We start from the raw sequence: 20,946 nt of genomic DNA, 5'->3' as shown, positions 1-20,946 counted from the left end.
CTCTCTCTCTCTCTATGAGAGAAAAAAAATCTAGTCCTAACCCCCTCTTCACAACATCCATTCTCAATTTCCATGCATGCTCTCACATCCTTTCCCCACCCTCCATAAAATGAAATATTCCATCTACTGAAATTTGTATAAACTTTTCAGAAGTTTGTAAGTCTTAATCATATCACTCCTCTTTCTCCCATTTGCTAGTGTGTGTGAAGCCTACGAATTCTCAATCTGTCTTCATAATCAGTATTCCATTTGCACTCAGGAATTAGTATTCCTTTGCGCTCTCTCTCTTTCTCTCCATTGTATCATCATCACCACAGAAACCAGGAGACCAGACCTGTGCAGAATAGTCCAAGTGAAGTTTTATCAAGGCCTTGTAAAGAAGCAAAATGACTTCCCTATCTCTGCATGTCGAGGTTAGTTTCAGAATTCCATTATTCTCTGAGTTGTATTTACAATTTTTACTGTATGACCCTTGAACTTCGACTTCCTCTCTACTAAAACACCAAGATCCCTAGCCTCATTAGTCTGTTCAAGCTTAAATCCCACCAATATAATGTGACATTGGATATCTAATCACACCAAAGTGCATCTTACATTTATTGACATTGAAATGACAGCCATTTTCATATGCCCATAATTCTAGTCTGTTCAATCATTCTGCAAGTACTGCATATCAGCAGCACTCCTGATCACCCTACCTATCTTTGCATCATCAGCAAATAATTGTATATCACAAGTCAAATTCTTCCCAATGTCATTAATGTACAGATTGAATAACAATTCTTGAGACACACCTCTGGCTTTGAATCTTGATTCACACCCCCTTCCCATATACAACTTTTTTGATATTTGTCAGTCAGCCATCCTCTTATCCATGCCAATAGTTTATAAACTAATCTCATATTCTCCAATTTATGCAACAATTTCCCTTGTATTCTGTCAAAAGCCTTAGCAAAATCCAAAATTATCATAGTGTTATCCATTTCCCTTGTCTAGTTCAATGGTATTATACAATGTGGGCAAGTTGCTAAAACATGACCTTCCTTTAGTAAACCCATGCTGTTTGTTGCAAAGTAGAGATTCTCTATTAACTCAATCTTCACTCCACTCCTGAGATATAGTGCTGGTGATGATTGATTGGTCAATAGTTGGATACATCGTTCTTTACACCACCCTTGTACAATGGGATTACCATACATTCTTTCCACTCCTATGAAATCTTCCTGTTCTGAGACTCAAATTATATAGCCTGGTCAAGGGAATAGCCAGTTCAGCTGAACACTCATTTAGCATCTTTGCTGATATCCCATCAGTTCCTATTGCATAATTTTTATTCAGTTTGTGCAACAGCTCTGGTAATTCCTCCTCATCATCCATATGAGTTTCCTCATGTGGTGAAGAGGTAGCGGTGAGTTCAATGTTGCATGTACCAGGTTGGTAGCTTTTAGCAAAATGGGTGCTCATTAGTTGAACAATCACTTCTGCATCAGTCTCCTGTATTGTAGACAAATCGACCTTCAGAACATGTGCAATTTACAGACAAAAAATACTATTGTTGGTGGTGATGATGGGCGATAGATGGCATTGATGGTAATAGTTTAGTAGTTGGAGAATTAAGTAGTAGTGAAGAGGATGAGATGTATTTAGTGAAGTAGAGTAGTGTGCCCTCCCATGATGAGTCCTTGGACTCCCTGGAAGTGTCGCATGGTAATAATAATAATAACATCATCTGCATTCAAATTCATTCTTTCTTTTTACTTGCAATAGAATTCTTTTGGTTTGTCTTTAACTTGTAGAGCCAGTTTCTTTTCATACTCCAATTTAGCTTTCTATACAACATACTTTCTTTATTTTCTTACGAATGTCTTGCTTAATTAGATTACACATCCATTTCACTCCTACTCTATTTATTCTTCGAATGACACATTCTGATATCGCATCATTTAAGTATTTTTTAAACACTTCCCACAAACTGTCGATATCTTTCCCATCCAATAAATGATAGAACTGAGCATACTCCTCAGATGGTTATAATTTCCTGCTTTGTAGTTGAAATTTGTTCGGAACTTGTTCACATAACTAGCAAATCTGAGTCGAGAGTCATGTGGTGTGGGGGAAGATGTCACTGTTATGGATGAAAGTAAAACTGTAAAAGAGGAGTTGTCATTGTCATGATGGAGAGTACAACAATAATGGAGAGAGCAATTGGAGTTTAGACATTGAATAGAGATGCTTGAGGTAAAATTGAATTCTTAAAGTAGGCTACTAAGGATTTACCTTTGTTAGGATTAATAAAAATCTTTTCTTTCTGATGCATCCTAATCAGCAAGTAAAATTGTCAGCATTTGCTTATAATGGTGTTAAAGAAGTTTTCATCTAGTTTAAAATCTGATAAAAAGTTGAAATATTTGTAATGAATGTCTAAAGGGAATACTTTGCTTGTCTTTTAGTTACTTGGAATATGATGTCTTAAATGTTATCAGTATATTTGTATATTTAGTTCTTGTTGAGAATATAGTGTCACATGTAATATCAAAATATTCTTTTTTGTTGTTATTAAGAAGGATCAAGCTATTTCTCTCATTCTGTGTTTATTATTATAGTTTTGCAAGAATATGGGGAGTAATGCTCTTTCAATGAAACATTATATTGTATTCGCATGGACATCTGTCTTCAGAAGGAATTTTATTGAAAGTATCTCCTCCAACCCAGTTTTAGGTGGATTTGTGAGGCTAGAAAAGGAAAACTATTAGTTGAATAGATTTTAACATTAATATTGTATTCCCATAGGGATCTCTTTAGAAGCAGTTTCATTTAATTCTTGGAATTGAAGATATTTATCCAATGTGTACTTGAGCACATTTGATTAGTCAGCTAAATTCAAGATTAAACAATTCAAGACCTGAATATTATTTCCAAGTCAAGTTTAATAATGTGTTGCCCACAGGGCCGGTGCAAGAGTATCTGAAGCACCTAGGCAAAAAAAATTTAGACGCCCCTATACAATGTCTCTATCAGTAATTAGTGCGTCATTTTTTTCAATACCCAAATTCGATTAGTGTTCCTATATATAACTTAAAAATAAATGTTACAGATTTTAAAAATTTTCTGTCTATTCATTTTTATGCCTACCTATTTTAAAAAATCACTCACCAGAATGAAATAATTTAGTTACCGATTTAAAACATTTTACAAAGTTATTTTTAATGGCATACTATACTACTTCTATGTACACTGTGTATACCAGGGTTTCCCAAACTGTGTTCCACGAGAAGTTCCTGGAATTTGTCATTTTAGTTTTCTAAACATTTTTTATGAATAAATATTTTATAGTGGAAATATTCTGAGGAGAATAATATTCGAGAATATGTCGAAAAGCTTGGACCCAGAATGCCTAATAACGTGTATCATTAATTTTCACACATCGAAATCTTTCAACATTTGGGAAAGAGAATACCCCTGTTTATGATCAGTCATAAAAATTGCCTGCAAGTGGATTATAACAATCGGTGGCGTATAATATTTTTCATATAAGCAAAGTTTTTAAGCAGCAATGCAGAGGCTGACCCTGATGAATAGAAAAGCAGTAAAATTTGCAGAAGAGTAGAAGAGGCAATAGGGCCATACCGTTGGTTGTATGAAAAAAAAGAAACAAAATGCCCACCAAACTACTTTAGCTCAATTCTTTGTTAAGAAGGAGAATAATAAAATTTATATTCTGAATATATTTTATTGTCTTTCAGCTTCATGATTTTACTTTAACTAGGCCCTGAGACATACCTTAATTCTTTTATAAAAAAATTAATTAAGGTAAATTTCAAAAAAGAAATTTGAGGAACGAATTATACTTTTTCCCGTAGGTTATTATATTCGATTAGTGTGTTTTCGATTAATGCGCCTGTTTTAAAGAATGCATTAGGCGCACTAATCGAGGGATTGCTGTATATATATTTTGTCATACTCACACAAGCACACGTACACCTACACATATGAATATTTATGAAAAATAATATCATTATGAACATTTATATATAAATGTTTATATATAAATTTATTAATCAAAACCATTACATTTGTATACATATATCATTACTCCTAATATCTGTATAGCAAGAAAATTATTACATCTTAAATACAAAAATTAGGAAAAAATTAATCTTTCGGGCTTTTGCTTTGGCAAAGTTTTGAATTAATTCATCTATATTGATTATAGATGTAATTTCATGCTCTGTAGATATTATTGCTAGACCAGTGAGTCGTTCCTGAGCCATCGTAGAGCGAGTGTAAGTTTTAATTTCCAGAAACTCCTTTCTGAACTTCCTACCGATACTGGAAAAATTCTCACAGCAATAAACACATTTGGAACACTCTTTTCTAAATTATTTTTCCACCTTGATATTTATTTTCTATATTCTTGCCAAAGTCCTCCCATGACTTTTGTTTAGCTAGTTTTACACAGTGTTTAGCATTCTTGCATTTGTCTCTATATTCTCTAAGAGCACAAGCTGACTTATTTGACAGGAACTTTTGATATGCTTTCTTCTTTAACTTTCTGTGTCCACCAGGGAGTTCTGATTTTTTTATCCTTGCAGACAACTTCACCACATGCCTCTCTGGCAGAATCAATCAATGTTTTCTTCAGAGTTTGCCACTGAATCTCCAAGGTTTGATTCCTGTTCTCAAACTCTTTCATTTTTTCTTCAATAATCTTTCTGTATTTTAGTCTATAGTTCACATCTGAGAGCTGCTCAACTTTTATTCGCTTTAAAACTTTCTTACATGTTATTCTTTTCAATATGAAATTCAATTTTATCCTGCTCAAGACTAAATAGTGATCACTTCCAATTTCAAATCCTCTGTACACTCTGGTGTCCTGCACCAGGGAGAAAACATCACTATCAACAATAACATAGTCAATGAGACTTTTCTTATTCCTAGCCTCTTCTCTCCATGTGAATTTGTGCACATTTTTATGTTGGAACATGGTGTTGGTAATAACCAGTCCATGTCCTGAGCAGAAATCCAACAGATATTTGCATTATTATTAGCTTTGCTCTTTTCTCCAAATTTTCCCGAAATATTTTTGTATGTCTCACAATCATTTCCTACTCTGCTATTTAGATCCCCAACAAGGACCAACTTTTCTTTTTTCATTGTGTCAGTTGGTTTTTCTAAAGCCTCAAAAAATTCCTCCACTTCTACCTTAGTAGAACCTTTTGTGGGACCATAGGCACAAATAAGTCTCATTGTCCAGTTCCTCATTCTCATATTTGCCCATATTACTCTACTTGAGACTGACTGCCATTCAAGAAGATTAGCCTCATATTTTGTGTTGAATACTATGACTACTCCTTCTTTTCCTTGATTGTCATTGCCTGAATATAACATTTTGTATTTATTGCTCAGAAAGATCTCACCAGTTTTGGTCTTTTTTGTTTCAGTCACCCCTATTATGTCGATATACTTATCTAATTCCTCAGCTAGCCCCATTTCTTTGCCATTCAGGCTTCTTACGTTGATAGTACCGATCTTTTACTCTGGTGATGTTGAGTTGGGGTTTGTTTTCAGATTTGTTCCAGTAGCTGACTTTTTGCTGTTTGCCCTAGTTCCCTGGCGAAAACAATGGGGGCCTTGTTTAACCAGGCGACGCCCCAGCCAGCATGAAATTTTGTCATGTTGTACCATCATTTTTTATTTTGGTTTAACCAATAAGAATACAATTTGGTCGGCTAAATCCCAAATTGCCAGCCCATCCTCGTTTGTTCAGTATCCAGGTAGATACCCAACAGGTGCACCACGAGAAGGTGAGGATTGGACATTAGGTCAGAAGCCCTGGTCGGTTCTCTGCATTCCTTTAAAGGCTATGTGGAGGTCTCTTCTCGGTTATACAGCTTCAGTTCCAACTTTATAACACAGTTATTAAGATTTATTCAACTCCAGGTTTGATTTTTTTAAGTTGCAGCAATAAGCATAATTCCAGCTTTAGTTAAAACGTAGAAGCAATCAATAGTAACGATAACGTGTTATGCTCACTAACATCCACTTTTTTACTCAACATTTCACCCTAAAATAACTAGAATCTTGCACAAAAAAATGAACTGAAAAATCAATTTAATTTATAAATAATAATAAGTTTGTTAAGGAGTGATCATGTTTCACTAACTTACTTATGTACTATAACAAGGTGGCAAATACCTTTTAGAGGGGGAGATGCGTATACAGTGGCATAACTTAGATTTTGCAAAGGCTGTTTTATTGATTGGATAACAGACTTCTGAGTTTGATCAGTGACTGGCTTTCAGATAGGTATCAGAAAGTTGTATATAGGGATGCAGTACCCCAAAAGAGAAAGGTCACTAATGGTATGTCGCAGGGGTCAGAGGGCCATTGTTGTTCAATTTGTATGTTAATGATATTGGGATGGGTTTAACTAGTGATATGCAGATTGTGCAAAACTGGGGAGAGCAATGCAGAGTCAAGTAGATGTTATGGCCTCACAAGAGGACTTGAATAGATTGCATGAATGGGCATGTAAGGGGAACTGTCAATTCAATGTTGCAAAGTGTACACATGGTGGAGAAACTTTAACGGAAGTAGAAGAGATGAGAGATCTAGGAGTTGATGGTGGACAAGGATCTGAAATTCAGGGGCTGCATTGCACAACTTGTGAAGACATTGCATTGGATAATGGCAACGATGCAGAGGATCCTGACATGCAGGAATAGAGAGGTTATGATGCCACTGTATAAGGACTTGATCAGGCCTCATATGGATTATTATTATACAGATTTGGTCATCAGATTTTCATGGTGATGAGGATATGTTGAAAAGGGTCCAGAGAAGATTCACAAAGATGGTCGGTGGTCTTTGGAATGGAATACAAGGACAGATTGAGAGAATATAAATTGCAGAGCCTCATGAATAGGAGGAAGAGGGGGGGAAATGTAATTGAGACATATAAGCTAGTCAGGGGTTGTTATCAGGTTGATATGGAAAAGATTTTTCATAGAATGGGAGGGGGTGAGGGGGGTAGAGCAAGAATCCATTGCTGGAGAGTGTGAGGAGTAGGTTCTTTACGTGCAGAGAGAGTGGTTGGTGAGTGAAATGCATTGCCTGAGTGTGTTGTGGGTGTAGGCACACTGAATTGACTCTCCATTGAGTTAGACACATCTGACTCCATGGAGGTCAAATATTATAATAATAATAATAATAATTACACAGGATAAAATTAGCCATAGCTTTAACAAAAGCTTTTAAATAAACTGGACCCCGTATTGAATACATGCATAATATGAAAATAGTTTGGTGATTCATAATGAAGCCATTGAGTATCATCGTGAAAAAAGTGGTATTAGCCAGAGAACATTCTTTAGAAAGAACCATGCATGTTTATGTGACTTCACATGAAAGGTTTTTTGTTAACCTGTAGTACATTCATACTGTGGATGGGCTAAGGATTTTTTCAATTTTTTATTGTATTTTTATTTATTTGTCATTGTCTGGAAACCCTACTCTAGAGACCAGACATGGAACCTTTTCAAGGCACTTCGAGTCTCCAATAATTTCATCATCAGCTATGAGAGATGCAGTAGCACACAGTGTCAAGAAACATGTGGTTAGTCAGGTTCTTGACAAATGAGTCAACTCACTTGACAACTCACCAGGTGAGTTGAGTGCTATTGCCCTGAGTGTTTGTTTCCAGCAATTAAATCTTGCATTTTCATGATGTGGATTTTTTTTGTCTTGTCTTCTTGGTTCCATTGGATAGCAGATTTACTACAAACCTACCTATGGTACTAATGTACTGTACATTTATAATCTTTCATGAATGGGAGTTGCATAAAATCTTTCTTTTTTTGTAATATCAACACATTGTTGATCACTTTACATGTGAGATTGAGAACAGAGATGGAAACTATTTGTGAGTGATTATGACATTTTCCTTGCTTGGAGAGAGATCTTTCAGAATGATAATAACTAACCATTCCTTGTAGATGATTGGTATTATTCCTTGAGGTGAGCTTTAGACCATTATTAATTCTTTATTATAAGTTCTTGTCTGCACATAGTTCCAACAGTCTGAATCAATATAAATATTGATATTGATGCACGCCATCTTGTATGTATTTATATTTATGTAATTTATATATATATATATACAGTTGATCCTTGAACAGCATAGGCCCACTTATAATCAGTTTTTTTTCAATAAATATATTGGAATAATGTTTGGAGATTTGCAACAATTTGAAAAAAACTTGCAGATGAACTGCATAGCCTAGAAATATTGGAAAAATTTCTAGGTATGGAATTTTATGCAATTAATTAGCATATAATTAATTAATCATAAATACATTACAGTACTGTAAATGTATTTTGATTTCTCTAGCTTACTTTATTGTAAGAGTAGGGTATATAATACATATAACATACAAGATATGTGTTAATCAACTGTTTTTTGTTATTGGTAAAGCTTCTGGTCAACAGTAAGCTATTAGTAGTTAGGTTTATGGGGAGTTAAAAGTTATACAAGAATTTTCGACTACACAGGGCATTGGTGCCCCTAACTCCTACATTGCTCAAGGGTTAACTGTATAATAAATTTATTATATTTATTTTTTATTTTTTTCTCACCAGCTCACCATGTAAATGAGCAGCCATCATTAATTACTGAACACACTGCTTCATCTGTATATAGTGAAGAGGGAAACACATTCTTTTCTCCTCCTGGTATGTAAAAATTGTTTATCATAGTGTTTGTGTGATATAATCTAAGATTCTAGTCATCTGTATTTTCTCGCCATTAAATTATTGCTGCCTGTGTTGAATTTGTTATGAACTGTTAAGAATAAAGGTAAGAGCACTTACTTCTCCATTGGGGGTGGTGTTACTTCCTGTCTGCTTTTTTTTTTTTTCTCGAAGGAGTTCATAACGAAGTGTTCTTATGATTCTGCAATTACCAGAAGGTTATGATGAATGAAATGAACTTGACAACTTTCTAGTCATCACATTCATTTCATTCACCATAGTTAACTTTACAAGTTGATGTTTCATCTTTAATGTTTGAAGTCTGAGACCTCTGTTAATAGTGCTGCTGCTTTTCTTGACCACATTGTCTCCAGTCAATCCACTTAATGGTGACTTTCTGATGACTTCTCTTTATTCACTCAAAGACACCTTATACCTCATCCAAGCCATATTTCCTCCCAACTTCTCAGCCCTGTTTCAGTTCATCATGAACTCAGGCTGTTTAGTCTGGTAAGGAAAATGCTGAAAATAGAGGGGGACAGCCATGGGTTCTCCACTTTCTCCACCCCTGGCCAACTTCATCGAGATCTTTGAAATAAAAAACCTTAAACTCTTCCTTACCTAAATCCACTGTCTGGTTATGCTACGTTCTCCATTTGGCCACATGGCCTGGATATGCTGCACATTTTCTTAACACATCTAAACAATCAAACACCCCAGGATCCAGTTTACCTTACAAAAGTAAAACACAACGGCCTCCCATTCCTAGACACTCTGATTACATGTCAGCCTGATGGATCCCTGGCATTCTCTGTTTATTTAACCCTGTAACCCCCTCCCCTATATAGCAGAGATTGCTCAAGATCTCTCATCATATCATATACCCATGGCACATCCAAAAAATTGACAAAAATCCTAAGGAAATGCACCCTCACAACTGCTACAAATCACATGAAAAATTAGCATCCCTTATCTAATCTACTAAACCCTAGGCTGATTAGGTGTCTACCGGGTGCCTTGCAGTTACAACTGTCCTACTACAGCCAATATCAAAATTTCTGAACACAAGACTGTTCCACCATTACAGCTCCTCAGGACTTGCTAACAATGCTTTAGACACACCCACCATAGGATATGCAGGGAGGACACACTATTACACTCCAGCAAATACAAATATGAGAGGCTATTCTTAAAATCTGCCTCAACCCTGAAAAACTTTAAATGAGACTGCCTGACATTTGGGAAACACTCATTCTCAGATCTTTAGCCCAACAGCCAAGACCACCCAATCTTGTCCACTAGGGTGGGGATTATTTAGGCCTCTGGGCCTGACTTTTGTTGCTTTTCGTCAGCCTCATTTGTCCAGTGTTAGTGCCTGCTTGCACATTCTCACTCTTGTACTTTCTTAGACAGTGGTGATGTTGTTTTTGTGATCCTTGATGATAGCAATGTAACATTGCTGAAATATAGGAAAGTATTAATTAAAGTTATTATGTTATTTCCTGAAAAATGATAGTCATGCTGGATACTTATCTAGTCACATTGGAATCAGTGGAAATGAGATTGCAGAATTCAGATGCAAATTCAGCTTATAATTTCTTCACATACTGTTTGTCAGTCCATTATACATTCTACAGTTATTTAATCAGAGCAAAGTTAATGAAAACAGGTTCTTAATGATCATAGTTGGATAACTGGGAGGAAATCTCCACATAGCCTTTTAAAGATTGCAGAAAACCAACAATGGCTTCTGTGGCACATCCTGTTAGGTATCTTCCTGGATACTGAAGGAATGAGGATTGGCTGGCAATTTGGAAGCATACCAAATGACATTCTTATTGGCTTAAGCCATAATGCAAAATGCAATGGTACAACATGACAGAATTTCATGCCAATTGGGACATCACCTGGTTAAACAAGAATCACATTATTGTGATTTTCTTTCTTGACTACTTGTATAATAACTATAAAACTTTTTTTGAAAGTTAGTCAAGTGAGTTTTAATTTATCTTCCTACATGTTTCACCGATTTTTGCTATCGGCATCTTCAAGGAATACAATTGGTAAGCTATATGAAGGTAACAGACTAGGTTTTTATCTGACAGTTCTAATTCATACAAAATTAGTATTGTGCGAGACAATGCACGTGTCTCGGGAACATGATTTATTTGTTGCGAGACATAATGTAATTGGTGTGAAAGTTCATTTCTTTGATGTTTAGTTATCTGATTAAAGCTTTCCAAATTTCCGGTAGGATTAGACCTTGATTCTTATTTAGGTTTCCTGTTGAACAGGCGACCATAGCAGCCTCCTTGAAGGTTCTGGAATGGTAATTCTCTTCTATATAATGCATATGACTTTTATCCCACTCAATGAGATGGTTGGTAGAGGCAAAGTGGCAAGAAAGGCCTGAAATATCTTGTCTGTTGTTTCTGACATATCCTGTGTGTTCCTTCTGTCTCATTTCGAAGCTTCTAGAGGTCTGACCAACGTAACTACCTCCACAGGAGCAAGGTATATTATATACTCCAGAGTACTGGAGTGTATAGAATGGATGAGGGTCTTTCGGTGATCTTAAAAATTTCCGAATAGTGTTGACTGGCTTGAATGCTACTCTGATATTATGTGATTTTAGAAGGATAGCCAATTTTTTGGAAATGCTACTGACAAATGGAATAATTATAGACTTAACAAGAAAGCTAAAATCCATGCACCCATTGACTCCAAGATTGTATGGCGTTCCTAAAATACATAAAGAAGGTATACCATTACGTCCAATAGTTGATAGAATCTATGCTCCTACTTACCAACTGTCTAAATATCAAGCCAAGATTTTACAACAACACATTCACAACTCGGATACTTATATTAAAAACTCACAACATTTTATTGAAAAATTAAAAAACATCCCTATCTCTGAAGATGATATACTAGCAAGCCTTGACGTCACATCTTTATTTACAAACATTCCAGTTGTGGAAGTCATCAACATCTTAGACAACTTGTTCCCAAGAAACTTCACTACTTTGTTCAATCATTGTTTAAATTCGAACTATTTCATTTAGCAAAAAAAACAATCTACAAACATTAAGTATAATTTCTGGGAAATTCCCATGCTACTCCTCTAAAACGCTATTAATATAATTAACGGCTATTTTAGCCTGTTTTTGTTTAGGAGTGTCCCTTATATTTAATACATTGTCTAACATAACTCAAAAGGGGTATACATATATAATTTAGGACATTACGGGCGAGTGTAGAAGGCAATTATGGCAGAATAAAAAATGTTGAAAAATTATGTACATACCTTGATTTTGGTTTAAAGATGCCTTCTAAATCCAAGCTCTTGTGGAAGGGGGGGGAGAAGAGAGGGAAAGAACATGGGGATGTACTTGGGACACGGGAAATAAGTTTGGGAACCCAGGTTACTATTAATAATATATATTATTTTGTTGTGGGGAGAGGGGGGGTAAGGAAGGGGAAGGGTATCCTTATGTGGAAACTGGGGCAAGGGTTTACGGGGTGTGGACCGTTTCGACCATCGTCGGAACTTTGTGGGAATGACTGCAGGGCCATGTCAAGGCTGCAAGATGTATCTGCCAAATTTGGCATTTGTTGTCGCTAAATGGCCGGAGGCGTGGCTTAATTTGTAAGTTTTGGAACGTCCAACATTCGGAAATTAGGTAGGGGCGGTGGACGTTGATAGAATTACCATCACATTTTATGGCAATAGTTTCGGATATTCTAAGCATCGTTTCGTTTTCTTGTTTGTCAATGATTATGGCTTTGTCAATTTGGGGAATGTGTTTTAGTTCAAAGGCGTGAGCTGCAATTTCAGTCTTCCCTGTATTCTGTGGTTTGTTTTTCTTTTTGATGTTGCGATGTTTTTTCGTGTTCAGATATTCTGGAATGGGAATATTGCAATTCCTGAAGTGCTCTTATAGTCTAGTCCATAACGACCTAATTGTAGAGCCCGTGTAGGTGACGTCACAGTCTTTTTGACAAGGAAATTTGTAGACTACGTTGTGGTGTTCGAATAATTCTTTATGAGTAGGATTTAGTAGGTTTTAGGAGAGTTCCTAATTTATGGTTTGTGGTGAATACTAGCTTATAGTTCGTGTTTTTGAAAATGTATTTGTAAGCCTTGTATGTGTTTTGGATGTATGGCAATTTGATGACCATACGTGTCGGGAAGTCTGCTTTTGTTGTATTATTGTTAAGACGGCATTTTGCCGTAAAGTTCGCGTAATTTATTAGATGCGTGGAGTAGTTTCGATTTATGAAAACCTGTGTTAAATACTTGAGTTCAGTGTTAAGAAAATTGCTGTTGGTGGAGAATTTGTAAGCATTGATAAATTGTGATAGGATGACCGATTTTTTAGCGGAATATGGGTGGTATGAATTGAAATGGAGGTAGTTTCCGACATGTGTGGGCTTGTGAAATATCTTCGTGGCAATTCTGTTATGGCTTCTGATTAATGTAAGATTTAAGAAATTGATGGATTTGTTCTGTTCTGTTCTGTTTCCATGGTGAATTGTAGTCTGTTGCTAAAATCATTGAGGGATGTTTGTAAGGCGGAGAATTAACTACAATATCCAGAGAGCTATCCTTGAAATGGTTACCCAAAAAGACTCTGCAACAAGATTCTCTTTTCGGATGTACCACAAAGGCAACATGATGACACCCAATACATCAGTACTATAACTGATGTTTTGGGTATCAACAAGATATTTCAGGCCTTTCTTGCCACTTTGCCTCTACCAACCATCTCATTGAGTGGGATAAGAGTCATATGTGTTATATAGAAGAGAATTACCATTCCAGAACCTTCACGGAGGCTGCTACGGTCGCCTGTTCAACAGGAAACTTAAATAAGAATCAAGGTCTAATCCTTCCGGAAATTTGGAAAGCTTTAATCAGATCGCTAAACATAAGAAATGAACTTTCACGCCAATTACATTATTTCTCACAACAAATAAATCATGTTCCCGAAACACGTGCATTGTCTCGCACAATACTAATTTTGTATGAATTAGAACTGTCAATTAAAAACATAGTCTGTTACCTTCATATAGCTTACCAGTTGTATTCCCTGAAGATGCCGATAGCAAAAATCGGTGAAACATGTAGGAGGATAAATTAAAACTCACTTGACTAACTTTCAAAAATAGTGTTGTTATAGTTAAGGATCACATTATTTTATCGACAGTAAATAACATAGTAAATAATGCCTCGTGTATAAAAGAACATGTTAAGCTAGCAAAACAACCATAATAACAAACATGAAGGTGTGCTAAGGGAGATGGAAAAATTGTTTATTCTGAATGGAAGACCAGATCCAGAAACACGTTCCTTTGAGATTTATAACAATACAGGCTAAGGCAAGAAGTTTATTTGAGGACATTAAAGGAAAATATCCTGAAGGAACACAGCTGTTTGCTGCAAGCAGTTGTTGTCTTGCACATTTTAAAATATATTTTGTGTGTTCAGTGTTTAAAAATTGTCCAACTGGATTTGGTTTAAAATTTATGTATCTTTTATACGGGATGTTTATCATTTTTTATTACTATTTAATATTTCTGCATTACATGTTTATTTTTTGCATATGGGTTTGACATGACAAAGTTTATTATTATGAAAAGTTGGGGGGGGGGGGGGGGCGAGGATCTGACTTGCATAAGGAGTTGCAGAACAGTCTACTTACATATGTCGAGGAGTGTCTGTGTATAAAATCATTAAAAATAGAAAAGGGGGGAAAAAATCCTTAACCTACTCACGGTATGAACGTACTATAGGTTTACGGAAGCCTTTCATGGGTGGAAGCCAAATAAAAAGATAGATATATATCTGTCATGGACAAGATATAAAAGATATTATATCAGCAGTGAATAAAAGTAGCTTTCTGCCTACCAAAGAAACCTCAAGTTTCCTTCAATCTCCCAAACATCCCCATTTACTCACTCAAAATACAGGGAACTTACTGGATCACTTGTTCATGTGGAATTTGCTATGTGGGACAAACAGTCTGGTCAGGAAAGAGATGTGTCAGAAGACATCAAAATGGTGGAGTGATAAATTGAACATAGATCAGGATTAGTAGCACAACTCGTGTAATAGAGAAAATCAATTACAGTTGATGCTGCTTATTGTGATCACTTTGGGAATTCAGTTTTTAATAACAATAATTGGCTAATAACATTAAGCAAAGGATATAAAAAACTACATTTTTTTATTTTCAGTTGTTATGAACATTTACTTTCATTTATTGTTATAAGCATTTTTTAATAAGCAACAACATAAAATTTATTTTAAAAACTTATCTAGTGTTTCTGTCATGTGTTTAAATATAGTAGTTCATGAATAAATTGCTCATACCCATAATACCTTTCGAAGTTTGTTGCTCTATGTTGCACACTGCAACAAAGTACTCGTAGAGTTTCTTGCATCTGGGCATTGGTTGGAGGAACTTCTAAAATTTGTTCTTCTATACTTATATTAGGTTCACTTTCTTCTACCGGTTTAAAGTTCTCATCAGAAACAGCTTGACATATTTCCAACACTGTCGTCGTAGCCACCACTTCAATGTTGTTATCAATATCTAACTGAAGATTACATTTATGTTCTTTAACAATAAATTGTTTGTGTGTGCAGTGGTCTACCAACAAGACAATTTTTCTCTTTAAGATAACCAATTGTTGAAAATGGTATTAATCATCCAAGAATTTGCACTAAGACAGTGATCAATAGGCAGACTTTGACACCTTCAAAACACTGAGGATTTTTACTTTTCCCAATGACTGGGAGCTCTTGTTTCTCACCTTTCATATTAGCACAACAAACTATCACTTGCTCTTTTGGAGATTTAAATCCTTTAGTACTTTCATTTCATTTTATATCTTCCAGGTCTGGAAGATATAAAATTTATGTAAAAATAAGATTTAAAGAAGATTAACACAAAATACTAAGTCAGATTTCGATAAATGTTCTTTGTGAAATTTTCTCCTAATTTGACTTAACTCTTTTCTTAATTCTGGGATACAAAAGGCTAAACATTTGAGGATTTTGATAACAATAACTGGAACTACTTATTATAATAGACAGATTATTTTTAATTCATTTTAAATGGTATGTTTAGGAGCCAACTGGTTTTGATAACAATAGCTGATTAGTAATATTATCTGCTATCACAATAAACAGATTCTACTGTATTTGCATGCACTAAAATGGCCTACATTGACTACAGTTTCTTTCTTGGAGCAATCAGTCATTTGAAATGTTAAGCTTATAACATTAGGACCTTCTGTTATATGAAGGTCCCATTATTATTCACATAATATATGAAGCATATTTTATGAAGTCATCAAATACTTCACGTGTTAGTGAAGTTTTCAAAGTACAGGGTGTTTCAAAACGAATGACCCGATTTCAAATAATTATATTTAATGATGAAAATGTGATACAGTTACAAAATAAATTACCAAGTATGAAGTAAGGCCTAAAACTAGTGGTCATCATATCAAACTCTGGGCCAAGGCCGTTCACATGGTACAAGTTACATTCATTTGTGGTTCTTGGTTGCAGAGATATACAATTTTCAAATCGGGACATTCTTTCTAAAACACCCTGTACTGTGATTGTTACAGCAATTTTAAAATTTGTCATTAATAGTTGCTTTCTTTGGTGTACTTTTGGGTAAAACTTAATGTTGCCATATGATGTATGACTGTGAAATTGGACTTTCATAATACATCTTCATTCATAAAAGGTAATATTAAAATTCATAAATATTTCATTTGTGATCATACATTTGTTATTTAGCATTTTTAAACTTAAAATGTTTTCATCAAAAGCCAGTAATGAAATGTTTTATAGGTTCAGAAAAAGGTAGTGATAATGAAAGTGAGCAAGAGGGTGATGTGGTGTCTGAAGTAGAGTGGCTATCTCGAGAAGAACCATATAAACATCTAACACCAGAGGTAAATTTTGATTTGAAAAAATTTCTCTTAATAATATCCAGTAACATTTCTGACTACAGATCTCCATTTGTTTCCATTTTTAGTATTTCACTTGCTTTGTATGGTTGCCACCAGGTAATCATTTTTATCCACTGATACAGCATTCCTTTCTATCTTCATTTTAAAATTTCTTCCTCTATGTTCATCTTCATTATTTTGTGTCAGCTGTTTAGCACAACTCTGTCTTCCTCCCCTCCTATTTTTCTAATTTTCTCCAATATTTTGTTATGGTCATTGTCTTTACTCCATGTTAATAACTGAGATGAAACTTTGATTTTTGAACAGTTTGGCTCTATTTAGGGATCTTATTATATTTCATAGAAATCTTTTTTCAATTTGACAAAACTGTTCCCAAAACCCAGATGAATTCTTATTTTGTATATCTTAGCATATAATAAATTTTATGCAAACCAAATTAAATTAAAGATTTTGTGAAATCTTAGTAGCAAGATCTAAATTAAAAGCATTGAGTAATAGTCATGTATGTAATGCACTTAATTTGGTGTCAGCTCATCCATTAAATGTGTCTGAACATATATAAAAATAATTCTCAAGAGCAACATACATTTTATAAAGGAGCTTAATAAATTCATGAGTCATGTCACAATGAAAGTTGTGGAAAACAAGATAGGAACTAATATGGAAAGCTATCATAATGAACCTTTATAAATAAATCCTCTGCAAGCAAGAAAGGAGTGCTCAGTTTTCATGAACTTGTGTTTGGCTCTCCTTCAGTTTATTTGATTTCTGTGCTTTGGGCTATTAACTGATTTCTTCAGAAAAAACATTGTTATGAATTTATTTATTTATTTATTTTATTTTTATTTTTTATTTTTTGCATCCTGTTCATGAAGTGATGTGCAATATTTTTCTCTCATCTTGTTATAGACATGTTATACACATGCTTATACAATCTTAAAAATATCAGAGGTCATCATCATCAAATTCCTGATGTGTACCCTCAAGGGGTGTACAGGATATGATAGTACTACATGAAAAAAACTACATCATTACTAACTTCCTATCTACAATTTTCCTCCAAATCAGTCTGTTACTTGTCAAGACTCCAACATTATCAGATCTTATATTTCTATCGTCTAAGGCAGTGCTTCCCAAACTGTGGGCCGCGGCCCCCTTGGGGGCCATAAGTTTTGTTGAGGGGTGCCGTGAAATAATGAAAACAAATTTAAAATGTTTTAACACTAAGTAATTTTTTTAATTTAAAAGAAACATATTTAACTTTTATTATTTATTATTTCTTTTTTATTATTTTTTATATTTTAATATCAAGAGCTGTTGATATTGACTTTATATACATATCAAAACTCATTTTATATATTATCACTCTCATCTGAGCTAGTTTTCTGTTACCAATAAAAGTTTCACATATACTTCACACATGAAAAAAAGCTTAAACAAGTTCATGTGGGGAGATAGTAACTTGCTTGCAGTGGTAAAGAACACGCCCTCCCTAACATCCACTATACTGCAGAGGCAATAAAAACAAGATGTGTGTGTGTGAGTTCGATTTCCCCAGGCAGCAATAAAATTCAACCGAACGTGTTAAAATTCGTAAAAGTGTTAAAACTAAGTAATATATATATATATATACATATATATATATATATATAATGAATGTTATGGCAGTTTCACATATGGAATTCAGTTGAAGAGAGTTAGCATTTCAACTCAATTGTCAGCTATGCTTTTATCTTTCGGTTGTGCGATCTTTAGTTAATACCGCACATCATATGCATGTTTTAATAACCTGCCTTTGCTGTCTGTTTCGTGTTTGGCTTAATTACCTTAAAGGGAGAAAAGTCACAAAAGAGAAAAATGTTCCTGGTCCTGGGATTCCCTTATTCAGGTAATATTCACTAATTTCATGTTATCAGTCTGTTGTGTGCCAATATCGGTAAGTGGTGATATTATTTGATCTATTCTACGTTAAAAAATTTAACCCTGAGATGGATAAGTGGTTGATAAAAAAAATAAAAAAAAATCCCGTGAACAATCAGAAGAAGCAGAAACAGACTCAAAAAAAAAAGGACAGTATTTCATATTTTACCAGAACAGCCCGCATCGTCTTCAGAACCAAACAGTAAGAGGCAAAAAATGTAATATATGCATTTGATTTTTGCAATATTCGCTGTGTATGTTTTGTATTGAATATAAATACAACAAACATTATAATAATATATCTCTCTATTACAATTTTGTTTCGAGGGGGGTCGTGAAATATTTTAATTTTTGCAAAAGGGGCCGTGACATCCAGAAGTTTGGGAAGCACTGGTCTAAGACACTTTGTACCGTATCAATCCACCTACATCTTGGTCTTCCTCTGGGTTGTTTTGCTGCCAACCTGGCAGAGAACACTTGTTTTGCTAATCTTTCTTCGCCCATTCTGTTTAAGTGACTATACCACCTTAGATTAGCTCTGCTAACGCATTCCTGGATGTTGACAATGTCAAGTTCTTTCCTGATATCCTCATTTTTAATATGATATTGCCATTGATGCCATCTGTTCATGCCTATAATCTTTCTCAGGACTCTCATATCTCCGGTCTCTAGTCTTTGGTCAAGTGTTTTACTTCTGACCCAGCTCTCAGATCCATAAGTTAAAACTGGTTTGAACACTGTTGTATACAGCTAATTTAGTGTTCCGACTGATTTCTCTCTTATTCCATATGAATTTATTCAATTGACTTCCTACCATACCAGCTTTGCTGATTCTGTTGTCTATTTCTATATTTAATTTACCATCTTCATTAAAAATCGTGCCTAAGCAGTTGAAATGTTTCACTTGTTCAACAGGTTCTCCATTCACAACACAGTTGGTATTTTCAATGATTCTGCATATTTTCATTGTCTTTGTCTTTTTATTGCTGACCTTCATACCATATCTATTACAACAGCTATTCAATTTAGTCAGAGAATCTTGCAGACTTGTAGCAGATTTATTTAGAAGTATAACATCATCTGCATAAAACAAAGAGCTGACATTAACATCTCCAATTCTGATATCATGTTTAATACCACTTTCTTTCATAATGTGATCCATATAGATAATGAATAACAGAGGGGATAATGTACATCCTTGTCTCACACCAGATTTAACATTAAACCATCCTCCTGTACATCCTTCAATTCTAACTGCCGACTTACAACTCAAATACAGACTAAGTATTGCTTGATATAATGCCCCATTGACACCATATAATTGCAGCGTATTGAATAGCTTCTCTCTTGGCACTTTGTCATATGCCTTTTCCAGATCAACAAAACTTAAATACAGATCTTTGTTATATTCCCATGCTTCCTCGACTATTTGTCGTAAAGTTAAGATCTGATCCTGACAGCCTCTATTTGGCCTGAATCCATATGTTCTTCACCAAGCTTTTCTTCCACAGTTCTTCTCAACTGTTTCTCAAGTATACTTGTGTAGCTGTTGCCAGGAACACTCAGTAGGGAAATACCTCTGTAATTCTCACATGCAGTTTTATTTCCCTTTTTATATATGGGTACTATGAGAGCTCTACTCCAATCATCGGGAATTTGTCCCTCTGTCCAGGCTTTCTGAACTATGCAGTGCAGCCACTGTAAGACTTTTATACCACCATACTTCAGCATTTCTGATTGAATATCATCTACTCCTGCTGCCTATCCACATTTCAAGCCTTTGATGGCTTTTTCTACTTCAAGTATGGATATGTATTCCACACTGCCTGGTCAGTGTTTTTTACCACTGTGCTGTCATCACTACTTGTTTCATTTAGCAGTTTTTCAAAGTAATTACTCCATACTTCAAGGATATCTTTTTCTCCTGTTTTCATGTTACCTTTATCATCTCTAACTCCTTTTACAGCACTCTTTCCTCCATTCCTAAGCTTCTTCAACAACCTCCAGAATATTTTGGCACCTTCTTGATATTTATTTTCTATATTCTTGCCAAAGTCCTCCCATGACTTTTGTTTAGTTAGTTTTACACAGTGTTTAGCATTCTTGCATTTGTCTCTATATTCTCTAAGAGCAAAAGCTGACTTATTTGCCAGGAACTTTTGATATGATTTCGTCTTTTCCTTCACTGCCTCTTTAACTTCCTGTGTCCACCAGGGAGTTCTGATTTTTCTATCCTTGCAGACAACCTCACCACATGCCTCTCTGGCTGAATCAATCAGAGTT

The 20,946-nt window shown here is 34.9% G+C and overlaps 1 protein-coding gene across 1 annotated transcript in view; it reads left to right on the top strand.

Moving 5' to 3' along the window:
• LOC150101296 (STARD3 N-terminal-like protein) overlaps positions 1-20,946 on the top strand; it is a 205,103-nt gene that overhangs the window by 166,782 nt on the left and 17,375 nt on the right. The window contains exons 7-8 of the mRNA XM_090400753.1: positions 8,638-8,730; positions 16,622-16,725. Coding sequence (XP_090256879.1) covers positions 8,638-8,730; positions 16,622-16,725 — 197 coding nt within the window. The remainder of the gene's footprint in view (positions 1-8,637; positions 8,731-16,621; positions 16,726-20,946) is intronic.

The sequence above is a fragment of the Typopeltis vanoorti genome, chromosome 11 (genome assembly GCF_054136105.1).
Source record: "Typopeltis vanoorti isolate ZY-2024b chromosome 11, IOZ_Tvanoo_1.0, whole genome shotgun sequence".
In the NCBI taxonomy this organism is placed as follows: domain Eukaryota; kingdom Metazoa; phylum Arthropoda; class Arachnida; order Uropygi; family Thelyphonidae; genus Typopeltis; species Typopeltis vanoorti.
This window is presented reverse-complemented; position numbering and strand designations above follow the sequence as displayed.